The sequence below is a fragment of the Cynocephalus volans genome, chromosome 2 (assembly GCF_027409185.1).
Source record: "Cynocephalus volans isolate mCynVol1 chromosome 2, mCynVol1.pri, whole genome shotgun sequence".
Classification (NCBI taxonomy): Eukaryota; Metazoa; Chordata; class Mammalia; order Dermoptera; family Cynocephalidae; genus Cynocephalus; species Cynocephalus volans.
This window is the reverse complement of record NC_084461.1, coordinates 197,426,049-197,442,776: the sequence shown is the minus strand read 5'-3', so window position 1 is coordinate 197,442,776 and position 16,728 is coordinate 197,426,049. Positions and strand designations below refer to the sequence as shown.

Sequence of the window (16,728 nt, the reverse complement as noted above, 5' to 3'; positions counted from 1 at the left end):
AAAGATTCCTGCTTCCATGGTGTTTCTCAGCCGCATAAGAGAGGGAAAAAATAAAAATAAGTATATAGTGTGATAGAAGGTGATTAGTGCTGTAGAAAAAGATACAATGGAGCAGGGTAGGGGGGCTGAGGAGCTGAAGGAGGGGTGAAGGTGGGCTGCATGTTAATGAGGGAGCTGGGTAAGCCTTTGAGTAGGTAAGATGTGAGCAAGGGCCTAAGGAGGAGAGAGAATCAGTCAGATAGGATCTAGAGGGAGAACATTCCAGCCAGTGGCCAAGCTCAGCTAGTAGGAGCAGATATGCAAGGTGGTGGGGTAAGGTGGGGGCACACTTAGTCAACAGAGGATCTGGTCACAGGGGGACCTGCAGTGACCTTGGCTTTCACTGACTGAACTGGATGGCTTCTGGAGAGCCTGGGCAGGGGTGTCCCCTGCATCTGCCAAGGGCGTCATCATTCTCACAGTCATGTGAGCAGGAAAACTCTACAGACATCTTCTCTAAGTCTGTCTCCCCACCTCAAATCTCCCACTTATTGCCAAGACTTTTCCACTGTACTTCCTGTTCATCCATTCTTGAATGTTTGCTGAGCCCCTCCACAGGCTGGTGCTGGGGATTCAGCAGTGGGTCCTGTTTGGACCTCTTCAAGAGTACCCTAACTGGGTTCGCTCCCTCCACTCCCTGACCCACTGGAACAGTCTCCCCCAAATGTGGCCTTGACTTTTGCCCTCCTGCCCTGCCCACAGCTTCTTGGGCTCCACTGCCCATGAGGCCAGGCTCTTCCATCTGGCTCCACAATCTCCTGCTGCAGCTTTGAGTGCTACCCTTGCAGGCAGTCCCTAGACATGACCAGCTTTTCCCCCACATGCCCTGGTTTCACTTTCTCTCTGCCTCCACCACTCTTCCCCACCTCCCCGACATGCCCAAATCCCATGTGTCCTTTAAAGCATATTGTAAGGCCATCCCATTTACAGAGCCTCCTCTCACACTCCTCAGCCAAAAGTTCTCTCTCTTCTCACCCCCTCAGCTTCTGTTTGTGTCTTGTATGACATATATCACTTTGTACCTTGTACTGCAGTTTTCTTTCCTTGTAGGCAGTGACATCCTCACAGGAAAGGGACTAGGCCTCGTTTCAGAGAGTACCATTCACAGAAGTCACACAGTAAACATTTGTTGCATGAGTAGAACACACCAGCCACTCCTTACAAGTTGTATAAAGTCACGACTGCAGGAGGGCTGTGATTCAGCAACTGACTCAGGGACAAAGAACCCCTATTTTAAAACCATTTACCTTGTTCCACCCTTGCTTGGCCCAAGCTAGTAGTGAACCCATCTCTGCCTTCACAGCACCTTTCATAATTCTAGCCGTCAAGTGACTGATAAATAAGGCAATTTTGCAGGAGAGAGATTTTTAAAAGAAATGCATTCGCCCTCTGTGTGAAGTGTGTGCTCTCTCACCTTCTGCCGGTTGGCCTTGCTCGCATTGGTTTCCAAATCTGTGTCTTCATCTGACGCCACACTGTCATAGTCTGGCTGGTCATTGTCCTGATTCTCAATACTGTGCTGGTTATTGATTGTTTTCAGTAGAAGCTCCACATTGTCTATCAATAGAAGCAAATAACTTTACTTAAGGCTTAAAACATTTTTTTTCCTTCCAGAACACTACTGGGAGGATTTTTTGGTTTAGCTATTTAAAGACTGAAAGAAAATGACAGAAATAGCAATGTTATAGTCACACCAATATAGGGATAACAAAAAAAGGTATCAACAAGATGGACAGCTCCACAGAGAAAGTCAAGCATTCCTCTGATCTACCTACCAAATATGGGCAAATTAAGGAGATGGTTTAGGATTAAGGAGGATTAAGATGGATTAAGGAGACAGGTTCCCAAGTTTCTATAGAGTGTAGCTCCAGATGATGAAAATAAAGCTGCACTTAATGTAAGATGAACCGTAATTCCATTATACCTGCAACTTGTTTACAAGGTAATATCATGTCAAAACAGAAAGCAAATTGTTAAACCGGAGACTAGAAATTAGGTGATCAAAGAATTGGAATGCTGGCATTCAGTTACCTGAACCCCAGTGAGAGAGCAAAGAGGAGAATGAATCCAATGGACACACATGTGTATGTTATTAAAAGCATCTATTCCATCCATAGGAGAGCAGGGATGGTTCCATAGGATCTCACACATTTTGAATAAAAGATTTCATAAACTACAGTCTCTCTAATTTCTTTTAGGCAACTCAAGCTAACCTCTGATTTCTCATATCGTTTTCCAGATATCTTGATGGATAATATCTGGGTGACGAATTATGGCTACTTAAAAGGACTAGGTTCTATTTTAATTTTTAAAATATTTAAAAGCACATAATCTAGTGGCAGAATACAGATTCTATATAGAAAATTTGGAAACTAATGAACAAGGAAGATAATCACTTATAGCCATTGTTATATTGATCTATTTCTTTCTAGTCTTTTTTCTCCTTCAAAGAGTTCATAGAAAGATTTGTATTATCTCTTAATTCTATTTTTCCACAAACTTTCTGAAGTACCCTTGTACACAGTCAATTCTTGTTATTCTTGGTAGTTGTATTGCTGTAAAGAATGAATTAGCCAATACCAAACCATTGCCCTAGGGAAAATACAGACAGGTTAGTTTCCTGAGAGCCTCCAGTCAACATATTTATGACCGTGTTTTACGTGTGTTTCTGTTTAGAGACACCTTGTTTAACACATGATTAATTAACGTTGAACTCACATCCAACAGCACTATAAGTCATGCCTGAATGATGCTTATCTAACACACATTTTTCTCTGTAAGGCAGATCACAGCCTTCTTGCACTTAGGAACACTAGACAGCACTTTAGCACCATGCTTGGGGGCCATTTTTAAACAGTGAAATCACCAAAAAAAAAAAAAAAAAAAAAAGCACAAAAATGTGAAAAACAATGTGGCACTAAATAGACCATGAAAAGGACACTTGTTTATAGCATAGCTGTAATAAGAAGGCAGGGAGTTGCCCTGTTCAGTCTCAGCCAGGAATGTGTGCTTTGGGTGACTCGAATTTTTTACCACTCTGCATGTCTGACAATGACCTCAAAAGTGCTTAATATTGACTTTGGGGTTACAAGTAAAGTTTACCAAGCAGGTGAATTTGCAAATATGGAATCCTCAGATGAGAATCAATCAATCAATATATCTATACTTACATCTGGTACACAGTAAACCTGAACAACACATGGATTTTTTTCAATAAATACATTGAAAAATTGTTGGTTAGGTATGTCATGAATGCTTAACAGTTAACTAGTTTTCCTAACAGTAGGCTACTACTTAAGTAATGAAAGTAGTAGTTAAGTTTTTGGGGAGTCAAAAGTTGTACTCAGATTTTCAACTGCCTAGGGGATCAGTACCCCTAACCACTGAGTTGTTCAAGGGTCAACTGTACTCACTTGTACATATGTATATATAAATATGTTTTGCTTACAAAACTGGTATTATACTAAATCTTAAAAATGTATTACTTTCTCATATCATTACATATCCTCTGACCAAAAAAGATGTCTGCGTACCATTCAAATGTGCAACTAATTGTTCTATTATTATTTAGTTGTTTCTAATCTTTCTGCTGTTTTATGCATAAATGACATATAATATCTCTGATTATTTCCACTCCATAAAGACCTAGAAATGGAACTCTGAAATCAGACTAGGCACATTTTGAGACTTCAAATTTATGCAAAGACTTCTGTCACTGCATCTTCATCAGAATTTAATAAACCTCAGAACTTCTTTATTCCTGGTTGAATCAATAAAATCAAATTCTCGAACAGGCAAAAAGAAAGAACGAATTGTTGTCAGTTAATGATTACTGTCTTTGGGGAATGTGATACTGACTGAAAACTTAATTTTTATGGTACATATGTCTTTTGTTTAAAAGTCTTACAATTTAAAAAGTGTAATTTCTATAATTAGAAAAAAAAACCCAATAAAGATACAGTAAGGGCTGGAGAGGAAGTACATCCCTTAGCATAATGGAGATAAGATCCTGAGCTACAGGGCACCTTGAAAACAGATGCTTAATGCTTTCTTTATCTAACAAATCACAATAATTCTTACTGAAGTTTACAGCAACAAATTTTAATTATTCAGGACTCAGTTTCGTAGATAAGCAATAGCAGGCAGGTGAGATGCAATCTCGATCAAGAGAGTTTACTTTCTTATGTCCTTTAACAAATCTAAGTCAGACTTTTGGGTTAATTTCAGGATACAATTTTATAGGGAAAGTAAGTGACCCAAAAGAAAGTAATCATATACAAGACAAATTTGAATAACAGTAAATAACTTTGAAATATTGTTAATTCACCAGGGCTCTAACAGGTAAACCTTTGGTGATACTATGCTACTGATAAAACTTACAGAACTTTAAGCTGACAAACACTTTCATTAATTTATAACATTACATTTAACACTTGTGTCAAGTTTAGAAGGACAAAAAAGCAAACACACTTAGAGGTTTGGGCAGTTACCTTTTGAACTAGAGAGAGGACTGCCTTGCTGTCTCCTCTTGGCATCACTGAGAATATCTATTACCAGCGTGGCAAACTCATGGGCATTGAACCGAGCTAACTTCTGTCTGCCCTGAGGGTGAGAAAATAATCGGAAATATTCTCCAATGTAAAAATATATACACAGTCACACAAAACTAGTCAGATTATTGATAGACTTCTGTAAAGAACTTACTGAATCAAACATTAACATTTTCCATGTGAACAGTTTAAAACCATTTATATAAGAGAACTTTGTAACAAGTTCTCACAATGAATATTAATTTTTATGAGCAAAAATAAAATGGTTCTACTTAATGTTTTTCTTCTATTGTTAATTGTTTTGAAGTAGACGCAGTAAATAAGAATACCAAATTGGAGGGAAATTGTTAAATTTCAAGACAATGTATAGTCTAGATGTGGGGGCTCTATCTTTACATATAGCCATTAATCATAAAAACTAAAACTTCCCAATTTACTCAGCTTTTCTCCTGTTGATGGATGCTTAGGCTGTTTTTAATGCTCTAGTATTATATACAGTGCTTAGATGAAAATCATTGTGTGCAAATCTATTTTCATTTTATTAGATGATATTCCCAAAAGATGAACTCCCATGTAAAAGGACGTACTTAATTTTTAGGCTTCTGAAACTGGCCAACAAATTGCTTTTCTGAGGTCTACAGCAATTTAAAATCTTCTCTATGGCCTGAGAAAGCCCATCTTGCTAGATCCTTATCAGATGAAAACTTCACTAATGCCTTTAGGTTGTTTTCTTTCATTACTAATAAGGTTAAACATTTCTTCACATTTGTAAGCCATTTATATTTCTTCTGTGAATTGTTTTATATTCTTTCCTACTCATCTATTTACATCAATTTTATTTTGTGAGTTGTGTATATGTGTATAAAGGATACTAAATTTAAATTGATCAAAAAATTTAAAATACCTGTGCTGGCAAAATGAAATACCATGACATTAGCCATTCCCCAAATACTACTACTAGTTACTTTTCAAACTGAGACACTTGCCTGGTTTCGTGTTGATGAGTACTCAGGATTGACCGGAAGAAAGGGGACGACGGTTGTCTCGGTTACCAGGGTGCTGTGGTTTTGCGTGGCAAGCCAGACTAGCCAAAAGAAAGAGCCAGAGACAGAATCTCATCACACCTGATGTGCCACTGCTCCTCTGGGAGGCATGGCTCACGTGTTACTAGGGAGATTTGGGGAAGCACACTCTGAAGCCAACATACGCAAAGGTAAATGTTGACACACACATTATCAGGACAGTAGAAATTGGGCAAGTAAAACACTGAGGCTGGCAGCTTGTCACTGCCCACTGATAACAGAAGCTTATTAGATAAAGCCACATGTTAAGTCACCTGCATCAGTCTCTCGCCTGTCAACTTCATCGTACACATCCATGGCAAGTTCTTCAAACAAATGATTACTTAGCTGAAAGTAAAAAATATCAGGAACACAAGGGACAACAATTAACACCAGGAGGACGAGAAGGGACTGTGATTTATTCACCCTTTATCTCCACTGTCTTATCCAAAGTCAGTGCTTAGTAAATACCCACTGTTAAACGAACAATACATCTTCAAAATCATACAGATCCTTTAAAAGTATCTGCCTCCCACAGCAGCCTCACTACTTTATGACATACTGACAGCATCGCTCACTGCTATTAAGGAGGTCAGAGGTATCTAAAGTGCATCATCTCAAAAGCGGGTTCCAGGTCTCTACTACTCTTGTGATATTGCCCTTCTGCTCATGAGAGCATTTGCCAGTTCCCCAAATGTAAGGGATCCTAAACCCTTGGTAGGATAAATAAACAAAAACATACTGTTTTGAGAGGACAAAATGTCCCCTTGCACAAAAACATGACCCAGACCTCAGTTAGGTTTCTTTGCTATCTTCTTCTGTAACAGTCCTTCCATCGCCAAAAGAACTGAGCTTCCCTAACAAAGCACGGCCTGACTAATCAGTACACTGCGTGGTGTCACTCCCAGAACAATCACACACAGAATGAAGTGCCTATGGGGAGGACAATCAACATCTTCCCACCCAGACAAGGTTAAGCCCCAGCCAGGGCGGCTCCAGCTCTCTCTGCACTTTTCGGCTCATGAAACTCACCCTGACACTTGCAGTTGTGACTTTTTAACTGACTGCTTCCCTGCTCTGTGAGAGGAGATGCTGAACTTGCTATGTTCCCTAGTGTGCTCCTTACATCCACGAACAACCTCACACTTAGGAGCAGCTCAGGAAATACCCACTCACAGACTGACAAGAAGGTATTTTATGCAGCAATTTAAAATGCTGGCTATAGAGATCTCATAGGAACACATTAAAATGGGTACAATACAATGTTAGGTAAAAAAAAGCAGGATATAAAATTCTATAATTATGATTTTCAGTTAAAAAAGATTTGCATATGAAATAAAAACTGAAAGTATACCAAAACATTGAGTTTTTGAATCCATTAAGAGTATAATGACTGAGAATGATTCCCCTTCTTTATTTTCCAAATTTTCTCTAGTGTGATCACATTACAATTATAATTAAAAATAAACCCAGTGGGACTGGCCGGTTAGCTCAGTTGGTTAGATTCCTGTACCAGTCAGCCACCAAAAAATATATATATAAAAGTAAAATAAAATAAGCCCTGAGAGCCTGTGCCAAATAAGATAATAAAAGATTGGTAGCTTGAACTTGCTTCATAAATATCCAGTTTCTTCCTCTAAGGGATTACAAGCTAATGTTCTTATCAATAACAACTACAACAGCCCACACTCATTGAAGGCTTATATACCAGGCACTGTGTTAATAACATCCTATTTAATACTTACAATACTTATATGAAGAGAGGAACTAGTATTGTCCCATTTTACAGACAAGGAAATTGAGGCACAGAAGTTAGTAGCTTGCCTAAAGTCACAAAGCTAGTAAGTCATGAATCTGAGATCCAAGTTTAAGTCTCTTAAAATGTTAATTACTAATTAAAGGAATATGTTAGTCTTTGTTGTATTTCTCTCAGCTTTTAATTATGGAAGGAGGGAGGGAGGGCAGGAGGGAGAGATGAGGGAGGGAGGCAGGCAGCCAGGCAGGCAGGCAGGGAGGCAAGGAGAGAGGGAAGAAAGGACAGAGGAAGAAGAGGAAGATACTGGAGGACAAACCGAGCTGGAACTGGTAAGAGCCATGTGAGGAACAGACCACAGGGTGGGGGCAGCCAGTCCTGATGGCAGCTCAGCCTTCCTGAGCAGCGCGCATTTGCAGCTCCTACTGGAGCATCATCTCCCTTTCCTAGAGGAGGACACTGAGGCACAGGGAAGCTAAGGAGCTTGGCAGAGCCGACCAGTGTGTATCTGACTAGTTGGACTCAGAGTACCAGATTCTGAGAACTGTGCTAAAATTTGTTCCAGATATTTATTTAATGCCTGCCACATGCTAGAGATAGTACAGACAAAACCTCAGCCTTCATGCAGCTTCCAGCCTAGTAAATGTAGAAAAGTAAAAGGCAACCTGAGTTTTATCTAGGTTTGGATTATTTATAATAAAAATTTGCTTACATATTGAGTAATTAAAGGGAAATCACACATTTAGTGCTATCTGACTCCAAAGCTTATCATCTTACTATACAACCTCCTTAATTTAAGAAAGGCAATAAAACACACAGACACACAAAACCGTAGATAGAGAACACAGAGACACCAAACATATTGCATAAAACACATTTATTTCATAATACAGTTATATACTAGTAAGGATAAATTCATTTTATGTAATATTTAATACTTAATATTATATGAAGTTCTAGTAAAGAGTCTTCTGTGAAAAGGGGGATGAGGAGAAAGTTATAAATTAGGGAAGTTGCAATTTTAGAATTAGGCTTTGGGACAGCTACTACTTACATGGAAAAGGTGGTCAGATTTCAGCTCCTTGAATGATAAAAGGTATGGAAGCTGGGAAGGGCAAACACTGCAAGCAAAAGAGTTCCTGGGAGACATGAACGTGGCAGCTCACAGCCTCAGAGAGTGTTAATCCATAAAGAAACACACACATACACACACACTCGGAACCAGAGGGGAAACAGGGCAAGCTCTGAAAGGTGAGAGTTGAATCATGCCCTTAAAGGTTATGAAAAGAAGTTAAGAATCTTGGTTCCGATCCAGTGACCAATGAGAACTCATCTGGTGGTTAAAATGGCTGTGAAGTGCCCTGGTGAGGCTTCACTTGAGTGAACTATACAAAGAGAAATTGTTCCCAGAGAAGGAGGTTTCCCAGGGCCCTGAAAAGGCTGAGGTAGGCAGGCTGGAAAGAAATACACAGATTCAAGTGGGGTTGTGACCCACTGAGTTGGGGAAACTCTGAGTACACATGGGCCAGGACCACCAGCTTTTAAAGGCATAAATTTACAAAGTTCTGATGAATGGCATGGCATGAGCAAGAAAATACAACTGTGCCTGGATCTCAAAAGGGACTCACCACCATTCCAGTACCAGCTTTTATCATTCTCGAGCACCTTACATGGCTATAGAAAGTAATCCCAAGGAAGCATGCCCCACTTAGCCACACGTAGAGAAACCAGGAAACTCTCATGAGAAGAAACAACTTCCTAATGTCAAAGGCACAGTTTTCACTTTTAACATGACAGAGAAAAATGGAATTATTTGAAGCAGAGCTAAGGAATTGGATATACTAAACTTAACAGTGCTTTCGATTTTCATTGCTACATACTTAATGGTCTTCTAATTTAACAACATCTAAAAGTATGAAATAAAATCATCTGATGTAATAGGTAACTTGGACTGAGAATAGGTATCGGCAGGATACATTGATTCCCACACTGGAGTTCACCAGTAAAGAGAGATACTCACAGATTGAAGTTTCTTCTTAGCAGCTTTTGCCAATTCAGACAAATCCAGGCTGCTAAGAAAATATACAAAACTAATAAGCAAATAAATAAAACCATGTTTGTGAGATCTGTAGATTAAGATACCCAAGGGATGAAAATATTAATTGGAGCTCGTAGAAGCTGTCAGAGCCAAGCATTCTATAGCCCAGTAGCATAAGTGAGGAAACTTAGAACAGAACAATTTCACGAAAGTAACTCCTTCTAAAGATACCATAATCATATAACATGGTAAAGATTTAAAAAATTACCTAACTAAACAACAAAAAGCTATTGCCAGGTTAATCTCCATACCCTTATGTGAGAAGTCACAATTTTTGAAGCCTTTTTAAAAGAGCACAATAGTAGAATATGAAAAGGGAAGATGAGAAAAACCGGAATGGCAAGATTACATCTGGAAGAGCAGTTAATCATTTCATAAACTCTTGACAGTATTTGTGCAAAGGTAACTGGCTAAATAATGGATTAAGGTTCATTCCTGTGGCAATGAACTCATCTTATCTTATGGACCAGGGGTTGGCAAATTCTCGGCTTTTTTTGTTCAAACCCTGAGCTAAAGATGGTTTTTACATTTGTAAATGGTTGGGGGGGGGGGGAATAATATTTAAAAATGTGAAAATATAGGAAATTCAAATTTCAGTGTCCAGAAATAAAATTTTATTGGAACAGACATGCCCATTCACTTACATAGTGTCCATGATTGCTTTTGTCTACAACAGCAGAGCTAGGTAGTTGGACAGAGGCTGTATGGTCCATAAAACCTAAAATATTTACTATCTGGCCCTTGACAAAAACAGTTTGCCAACTCCTGTAATAGGCAAAGACTATAATCTCTTATAATACAGAAATATTCTGTGAATATAATCTAGAGACACAATATACTATCACAGCTGGCTAAAACAGTAACAATTTTTTATCAGTAAACTTGTTACTTGTGCTCTTTCAAACTTAAGTTTTATATGGTGGTTTACTTACAGCCGTCTTATTTCCAAATTGTATAGCCATAAAAGAGAAAAATGTATGGGCTTTGTTAAACACAAAATATAATACACTTACATACTATACAACCAAGGAAATATTAGTGACAGATAAAATTGATTGGTACATCTATGGCCTTACCTGTCTGCCATTTGAGGTATTATAAAGTGTTGTCCATTTTTGTGATCTGAAACAGAAACCAAGTCAAATTTTGTTCATATAAATATTGATAAGATCTGTAAAAGAACATCACTATTATTTTCTCAATTTAGGTTTTGCAATTGGATTTTTTTTTTTTTGCAGCTGGCCAGTAAGGGGATGCAAAGCCTTGACCTTGGTGTTATAACACTGCACTCTAACTGAGCTAACAAGCCAGCCAAGTTTTGCAATTAGTATTTTTCCATAATTATGAGTCATGTGGGAGAACAGAATTGCCACATTGGCTACAAATTCTCAAAAACCTGGCCAGTATTAAGGATTATATCCTTGATTTCTAGTGGTACAAATGCCCAGAAGTAATTAAACAGAAAACCTATGATCTTACCCCAACCCTTATGATTGGCTCACCCGCAGTAAAACTGATGATCTTCAGCCATGGAAAGTGTGTTTAGGGAGCTTAATTAGTTCAGACCAGGGTTCCATCAGCTTGCAGTGTGGTGCAGTGGAGCTTCACTGAGCTTTGCTGGCTTGTTCAATTTAATCAATCAATATAAAATGGTCAGGGCTGGGGCAAGTAGTCCAGACACGGACTCCATTTCTTACGATGCTTACTGACTCAGTCCTAATCCAGCTTTCAGAGGACACTGATCCATGCTCCAATGGATAAAGCCACTATAAGTACTTACGTACGGGATTTCGTGTAAATGTTAAGTCTATTTCTCTTGGATAAATACCTAGCAGTGGGACTTCTGGGTTATATGGTAAATGTATGTTTAACTTGGTAAGTAACTTCTAGACTTTTTCCCAGAATAACTCTATTATTTTGTATTCCAAACAGCAGCATATGAGAGTTATAGTTGTTCTGTGTCTTTCCCAGCACTTTTATTGTCAGTTTATGGTTTGTTTTGTTTTTTAAATTTTAGACATTCTAATAGGTATGTCGTGGGTATCTCACTGTGGTTTTAATTTACATTTCCCTAATGGCTAATGATGCTGAGCTTCTCTTCATGTTTTTGGGTTTTTTTTTTTTTTTTTTGGCCATCTCTATATTAAATTTGCCCAATTTTTATTGGGTTGTTTGTTTTCTTACTGTTGAGTTTTAAGAGTTCTTTAAATATTTTGGACACAGGATCTTTGTTGAATATATGACTTCCAAATATTTTCTCCCAGTCTGTGGCTTGTCTTTTCATTCTCTTAACTTTAGTTTTCTCAGAGCAAAAGTTTTCAATTTTAATGGAGTACAATTTATCAATATTTTCTTTTATTGTGCTTTTGGTGTTATTCCCAAGAACTTTAATCCAAGATCACAAAGATTTTCTCCTATGTTTACTTCTAGAAGTTTTATAGGTTTAGGTTTTACATTTAGATCTATGATCCATTTTGAGTTAATTTTGTATCACATCTGAACTTTAGGTTGAAGTTCATTTTTCTGCACATGGATGTCCAGTTGTCCCAAACCATATATTGAAAAGATTCCTTCCTCCACTGAATGACCTCTGCACCTTTGTCAAAATCAACTGAACATATTTGTGTGGTTCTATTGCTGGATTCTCCATACTGTTTCATTGATCTATGTGTCTATCCCTTCATCAATGCCATACTGTCTTGCTGTCTGTCGTGCTTTTTACGGCAAGTCTCAAAATTGGGTGGTGTGCTTCCTCTCACATTATTCTTCTTTTGCAAAACTGTCTTAAATATTCTAGCTCCTTTGTCTTTCCATTTAAGTTTTAGAACCAGCATGTTGATGTCTACAAGAAATCCTGAATCGAATTAAATTTTTACATTAATTTGTGAAGAACTGACATGTTAACTATAGGGTCTTCCAATACATAAACACAGTATGTCTCTCTACTTGTTCAGGTCTTCCTTGATTTCCTTCATCAGCATTTTGTAGTTTTCAGCATATAAATCCTACATATATTTCGTGAGATTTATACCTGAGTATTTAATTTGGAACTACTGTAAATGGTATTGTTTTTCTAGTTTCAGCTGCCAATTATTCATTATTAGTCTATAGAAATATGATTGATTTTTGGCTGTCTACCTTGTATTCTACAACCCTGCTAAACTCATTTATTAGTTCTAGGAACTTTTTCGTAGGTTCCTTGGGATTTTCTAGGTAGATAAGAAATCATCTCATCTGAATGTGAATGGGTTTATTTCTTCCTTTCCAAGCTCTATACCTTTAACTTATTTTTCTTGCCTTATGGCACCTGTTAGAATTTCCAGTGTGATGCTGAATAGGAGTGGTAAGAGTGGACATCCTAGTCTTGTTCCCAATCTGAGGACAAAAGCAGTCTTTCATAATTAAGGGTGATGTTAGCAGTTGGTTCCTCTAAAGATACCCTTTATCAGGTTAAGGAAGTCCCATTTATTGTAGTTTGCTAAGGTTTTTTCTTTTCTTTTTTTTCATTACTATATTTATCGTTACACAATGTAATCATTTTTTGTGGCCCTTTACCAATTTCTTGCTAACACCCTATTTTTTCTTTTTTATCGTGAATGAATGTTGAATTTTGTTGAAATGCTTTTTCTGCATTAACTGATATAATTTTTCTTTTTTAGTCTGTTAACATGATAGATCATATTAACTGATTTTCAATTACTGAATCAGCCTTGCATATCTGGAAACCCCACTTGGTTGTATTTTTCTTTTTACATAATATTTAATTCAATCTGTTTAACATTTGGTAAGGATTTGTCTTGTTCACAAGGGTTATTTTTTTGTGCTGGGTTTGGTATCAAGATAATACTGGCCTCATAAAATGAGTTGAGAAGTGTTCCCTCTCATTCTATTTTCTAAAAGATATCATGAAGAACTGATATTATTTCTTCTTTAAATGTTTGGTAGAATAGTCTCATTTCATGTGTAAAACTTGAAATGTGAATTCCAAACACCTAAAAATATTGATTAAGAGTAATAATTGTAAAGGTAGTGGACCATGTGAGTCATAAACTATATTTACTGTAACGTATGGCAACATCACTTCTGCCAGTTCACCGAAATATTCACCATCTGGGCCTGGGGTTTTAACGTAATGTTTTCAAGTATAAATTCAAATCCTTTAAAACATAGAGTTACACATTTATATTATCTCTTTCTTCTGGGGTGGGTTTGGGTAGTTTGTGGTTTTTAAGGAATTAGTCCATTTTATCTAAGTTGTCCAATTTATGTGCATAGAGTTTTTATATTATTTTTAAATTATCCTGTAATGTCTGTGAGGTTTTTAGTAATATCCCCATCTTTGTACTCTTTCCTTTTTTTGTCAGTATGGCTAGACATTAATCAATTTTATTGGTCTTTTAGAAGAATCAATGATTGATTTCATTGATTCATTTTGATTTCATTGATTTTTCTCTACTATTTTCCTCTTTCAATTTCATTAATTTTTGCTCTTATTCAAATTTATTTTGCTCATCTTTTTCTAATATCTTCAGAGGGAAGCTTAGTGATTTGAGACCTTTCTTCTTTTCTAAGGTAAGAATTTAATGTTATAAAATTTCCTCTAAGCATTGCTTTAGTTGCATCCCACTGATTTTGATGTTATATTTTCATTTTCATTCTGTTGAAAATATTTTCTAATTTCCCTTGAGACTTCCTCTTCAACCCATGGATTATTTAGAAGAGTGTTCAATTTCCAAGCATTTCACTCGAGTGTTTTCCAGTTTTATTTTTATTATCTATCATTTAATTCCATTATACTCAGAAAATATACTTTGTAGGATTTAAATTCTTTTAGATTTGCTAAGGTTTGTTTTATGACCCAGGATATGATCTATCTTGGTGGATGTTCAATGTATACTTGAAAAGAATGTGCATTCTTGCTAAGGGGCCACCCGGAGTCCTGAGGTATGGAGCCGGGGACTGACCCTTCCTCCCACAACCAGGCAACAAACACGCCAAAAACACCACATCCCTTTGGGTGGCCCACCACATCCACTACAATAGCTATGGCTGCTACAAAAGTGGCTAGAGGTCACAACCATCATGCAGGTGGCCTGACAGCTACTTGAGTGCATTGACACAAGGATAGTCACCAGTGGAGACTGAGAAAGGAAGAGGATATCTCTCTCCACAAATCCCATTCCTGAGTGACAGAAGAAGCATCTACTCTATGATAATAGTGGGGGACATGAACACATCTCTCTCAGCACTGGACAGATCATCTAGGCAACAAATCAAGAGAATAAGCGTTACTCTTTCAGAAGGAAAAAAGAAATCTAGGGTTATCAGAAGTGGGAGGAGGGAGGGAAAGGGGGATGAGGAGAGATTTGATAAGAGGCATAAAGAATAAGTACAATTTGTAATAATGTATATACTAATAAAATTGATTTGACCAACATACATCAATGTTGAACCCCCAAAATATGTATAATCAATTATGATTCAATAAAAAATTTAAAAATTTATAAAGAAAATAATGTGTATTCTGATGTTGTTGAGAAGGGTATTCTATATGTCAACTAGATCCAGTTAGCTTTTGGTTTGGTTCGGTTCTATATCCTTACTGATTTTCCATCTACTAGCTCTATCTATTTCTAAAAGAGGAGTATTGAATCTCCAACAATAATCAATTTGACCTTTTCTCCTTTCACTTCTATCACAGTTTGCTTCATGTATTTTGAAGCTCTGTTGCTGGATGTATACACTTAGAATTGTATGTCTTCTTGGAGAATTGTCTCTTTTATCATCATGTTAGGTCCCTCTCTATCCCTGCTAATTTTCCTTGCTCTGAAGTCTACTTTGATATTAACATAGCCACTCTAGCTTTCTTTTACTTACTGTTTGCATAATATATCTTTTTTACACCTTTTGGTGTTTAACTTGCTTATATCATTTTATTTAAAGTGGGTTTCTTGAAGACAGCATATAGTTAGGTCTTGGTTTTTGTGTTTTGTTTTAGATCCATTCTGACAATCTCTGCTTGTAATTGGCATGTTTATATCACTAACATTTAATGTAATTATTGATATGTATAGATTTAGGTCTATCATTTTATTATTTATTCTGTTTGGTCCTCAGTTTCTTATTATCCCATTTCCTCTTTTTAAAAATATTTTGAATAAAAATACTTTTGATTATTTAAGTAATTTTTAACATTCCATTTTAATTTATCTCTAAGCATTTGACCTGATACCTTTGTATAGTCTTTTTTTTTAAGTGTTGTGCTAGCGATTACAATATACTTTTCAGTCTACTTAGAAATACTATTTTACCATTTCAAGTAGAAAGTAGAAATCTTACCATCATATTTCTTTCACCCTTTCCCATTTTATGTTGTAGTTGTCAAATGTATTACATTGACATATGCTGAAAACCCCACCTGATGATGTTATAACTTTTGTTTTCAACTATCATACATATTTTAAAGAACATAAGAGGGAAACTAAGATGGCGGCGGCTGCAGCGGCTGGCGCGGAGTAGCTGAGGTGGAAAAGGTGGCCACTGGGCCTCAGGCAGCCGGGAAACTTGTGGACCTTCCTCTGGCCATCTCTTAAGGGAGGACTGCTGCTGCTGGCCGGTCGTGGGGGCTCAACGCCACTTTGCCCCCGGCAGGAGAGGCTGCCTCATTTACAGGCAACAGCTTTGAAGTGTGGAGCAGGAAAAGAACTGATTCTTAGCTGCAAAAGCGAGTCTTGAAACAGGGAACACGGCGCCAGGGCTGCTGTGGATGCAGCCAGGATCCCGGAGGCTGGGGCCGCACTGAAGGCGGCCAGCTGCCCTATTCAAGATTCGAGGTTTCAGGCCGGCATTAAAGAAGACTCCTGGGAGCGCCCGAGCGGCGCCGCGACTGAACAGCCGGAGGCGGCAGCGCCGAGAACACGGAAGGCAACAAACCAGAGACAGAGCGAGCGCCCGACCTGGCACAGCACTGTGAGTGATCCCTGGCACAGCTCTGTTCAGGGGGTGGTTGCCCACGCGGCTCCCCGACTGCACCACCAGGCCACTCACTGCCCCGGTGCTGCCTCCATTTTCCCAGGTGCGGGCAGCTCCGCCCTGCTCGGCCATCACTGAGCCCATTTGCTTTGCCTGGCGCAGGGCTTTCCGGACCCTGCGGGCCGGCTTCCTCTCCCACTCCCTCCACGGTTCTCTGGCAGGGCTGGGGGCGTGGGGCGTCCCGACCAGTGTTGG

At 38.2% G+C, this 16,728-nt stretch overlaps 1 protein-coding gene across 7 annotated transcripts in view; it reads right to left on the bottom strand.

The window, feature by feature from the left end:
* The window catches only part of GIT2 (GIT ArfGAP 2), a 51,926-nt gene that overhangs the window by 16,815 nt on the left and 18,383 nt on the right, over positions 1-16,728 (bottom strand). For 5 of the 7 annotated variants that reach the window (XM_063085598.1, XM_063085600.1, XM_063085601.1 and 2 more), the window contains exons 8-13: positions 10,578-10,623; positions 9,424-9,475; positions 5,926-5,998; positions 5,576-5,673; positions 4,530-4,641; positions 1,454-1,596 (exon numbers count right to left, since the gene is read on the bottom strand). In XM_063085598.1, the coding sequence (XP_062941668.1) occupies positions 1,454-1,596; positions 4,530-4,641; positions 5,576-5,673; positions 5,926-5,998; positions 9,424-9,475; positions 10,578-10,623 (524 nt within the window). The remainder of the gene's footprint in view (positions 1-1,453; positions 1,597-4,529; positions 4,642-5,575; positions 5,674-5,925; positions 5,999-9,423; positions 9,476-10,577; positions 10,624-16,728) is intronic. The other 2 variants (XM_063085599.1, XM_063085603.1) reach the window with 1 other exon arrangement.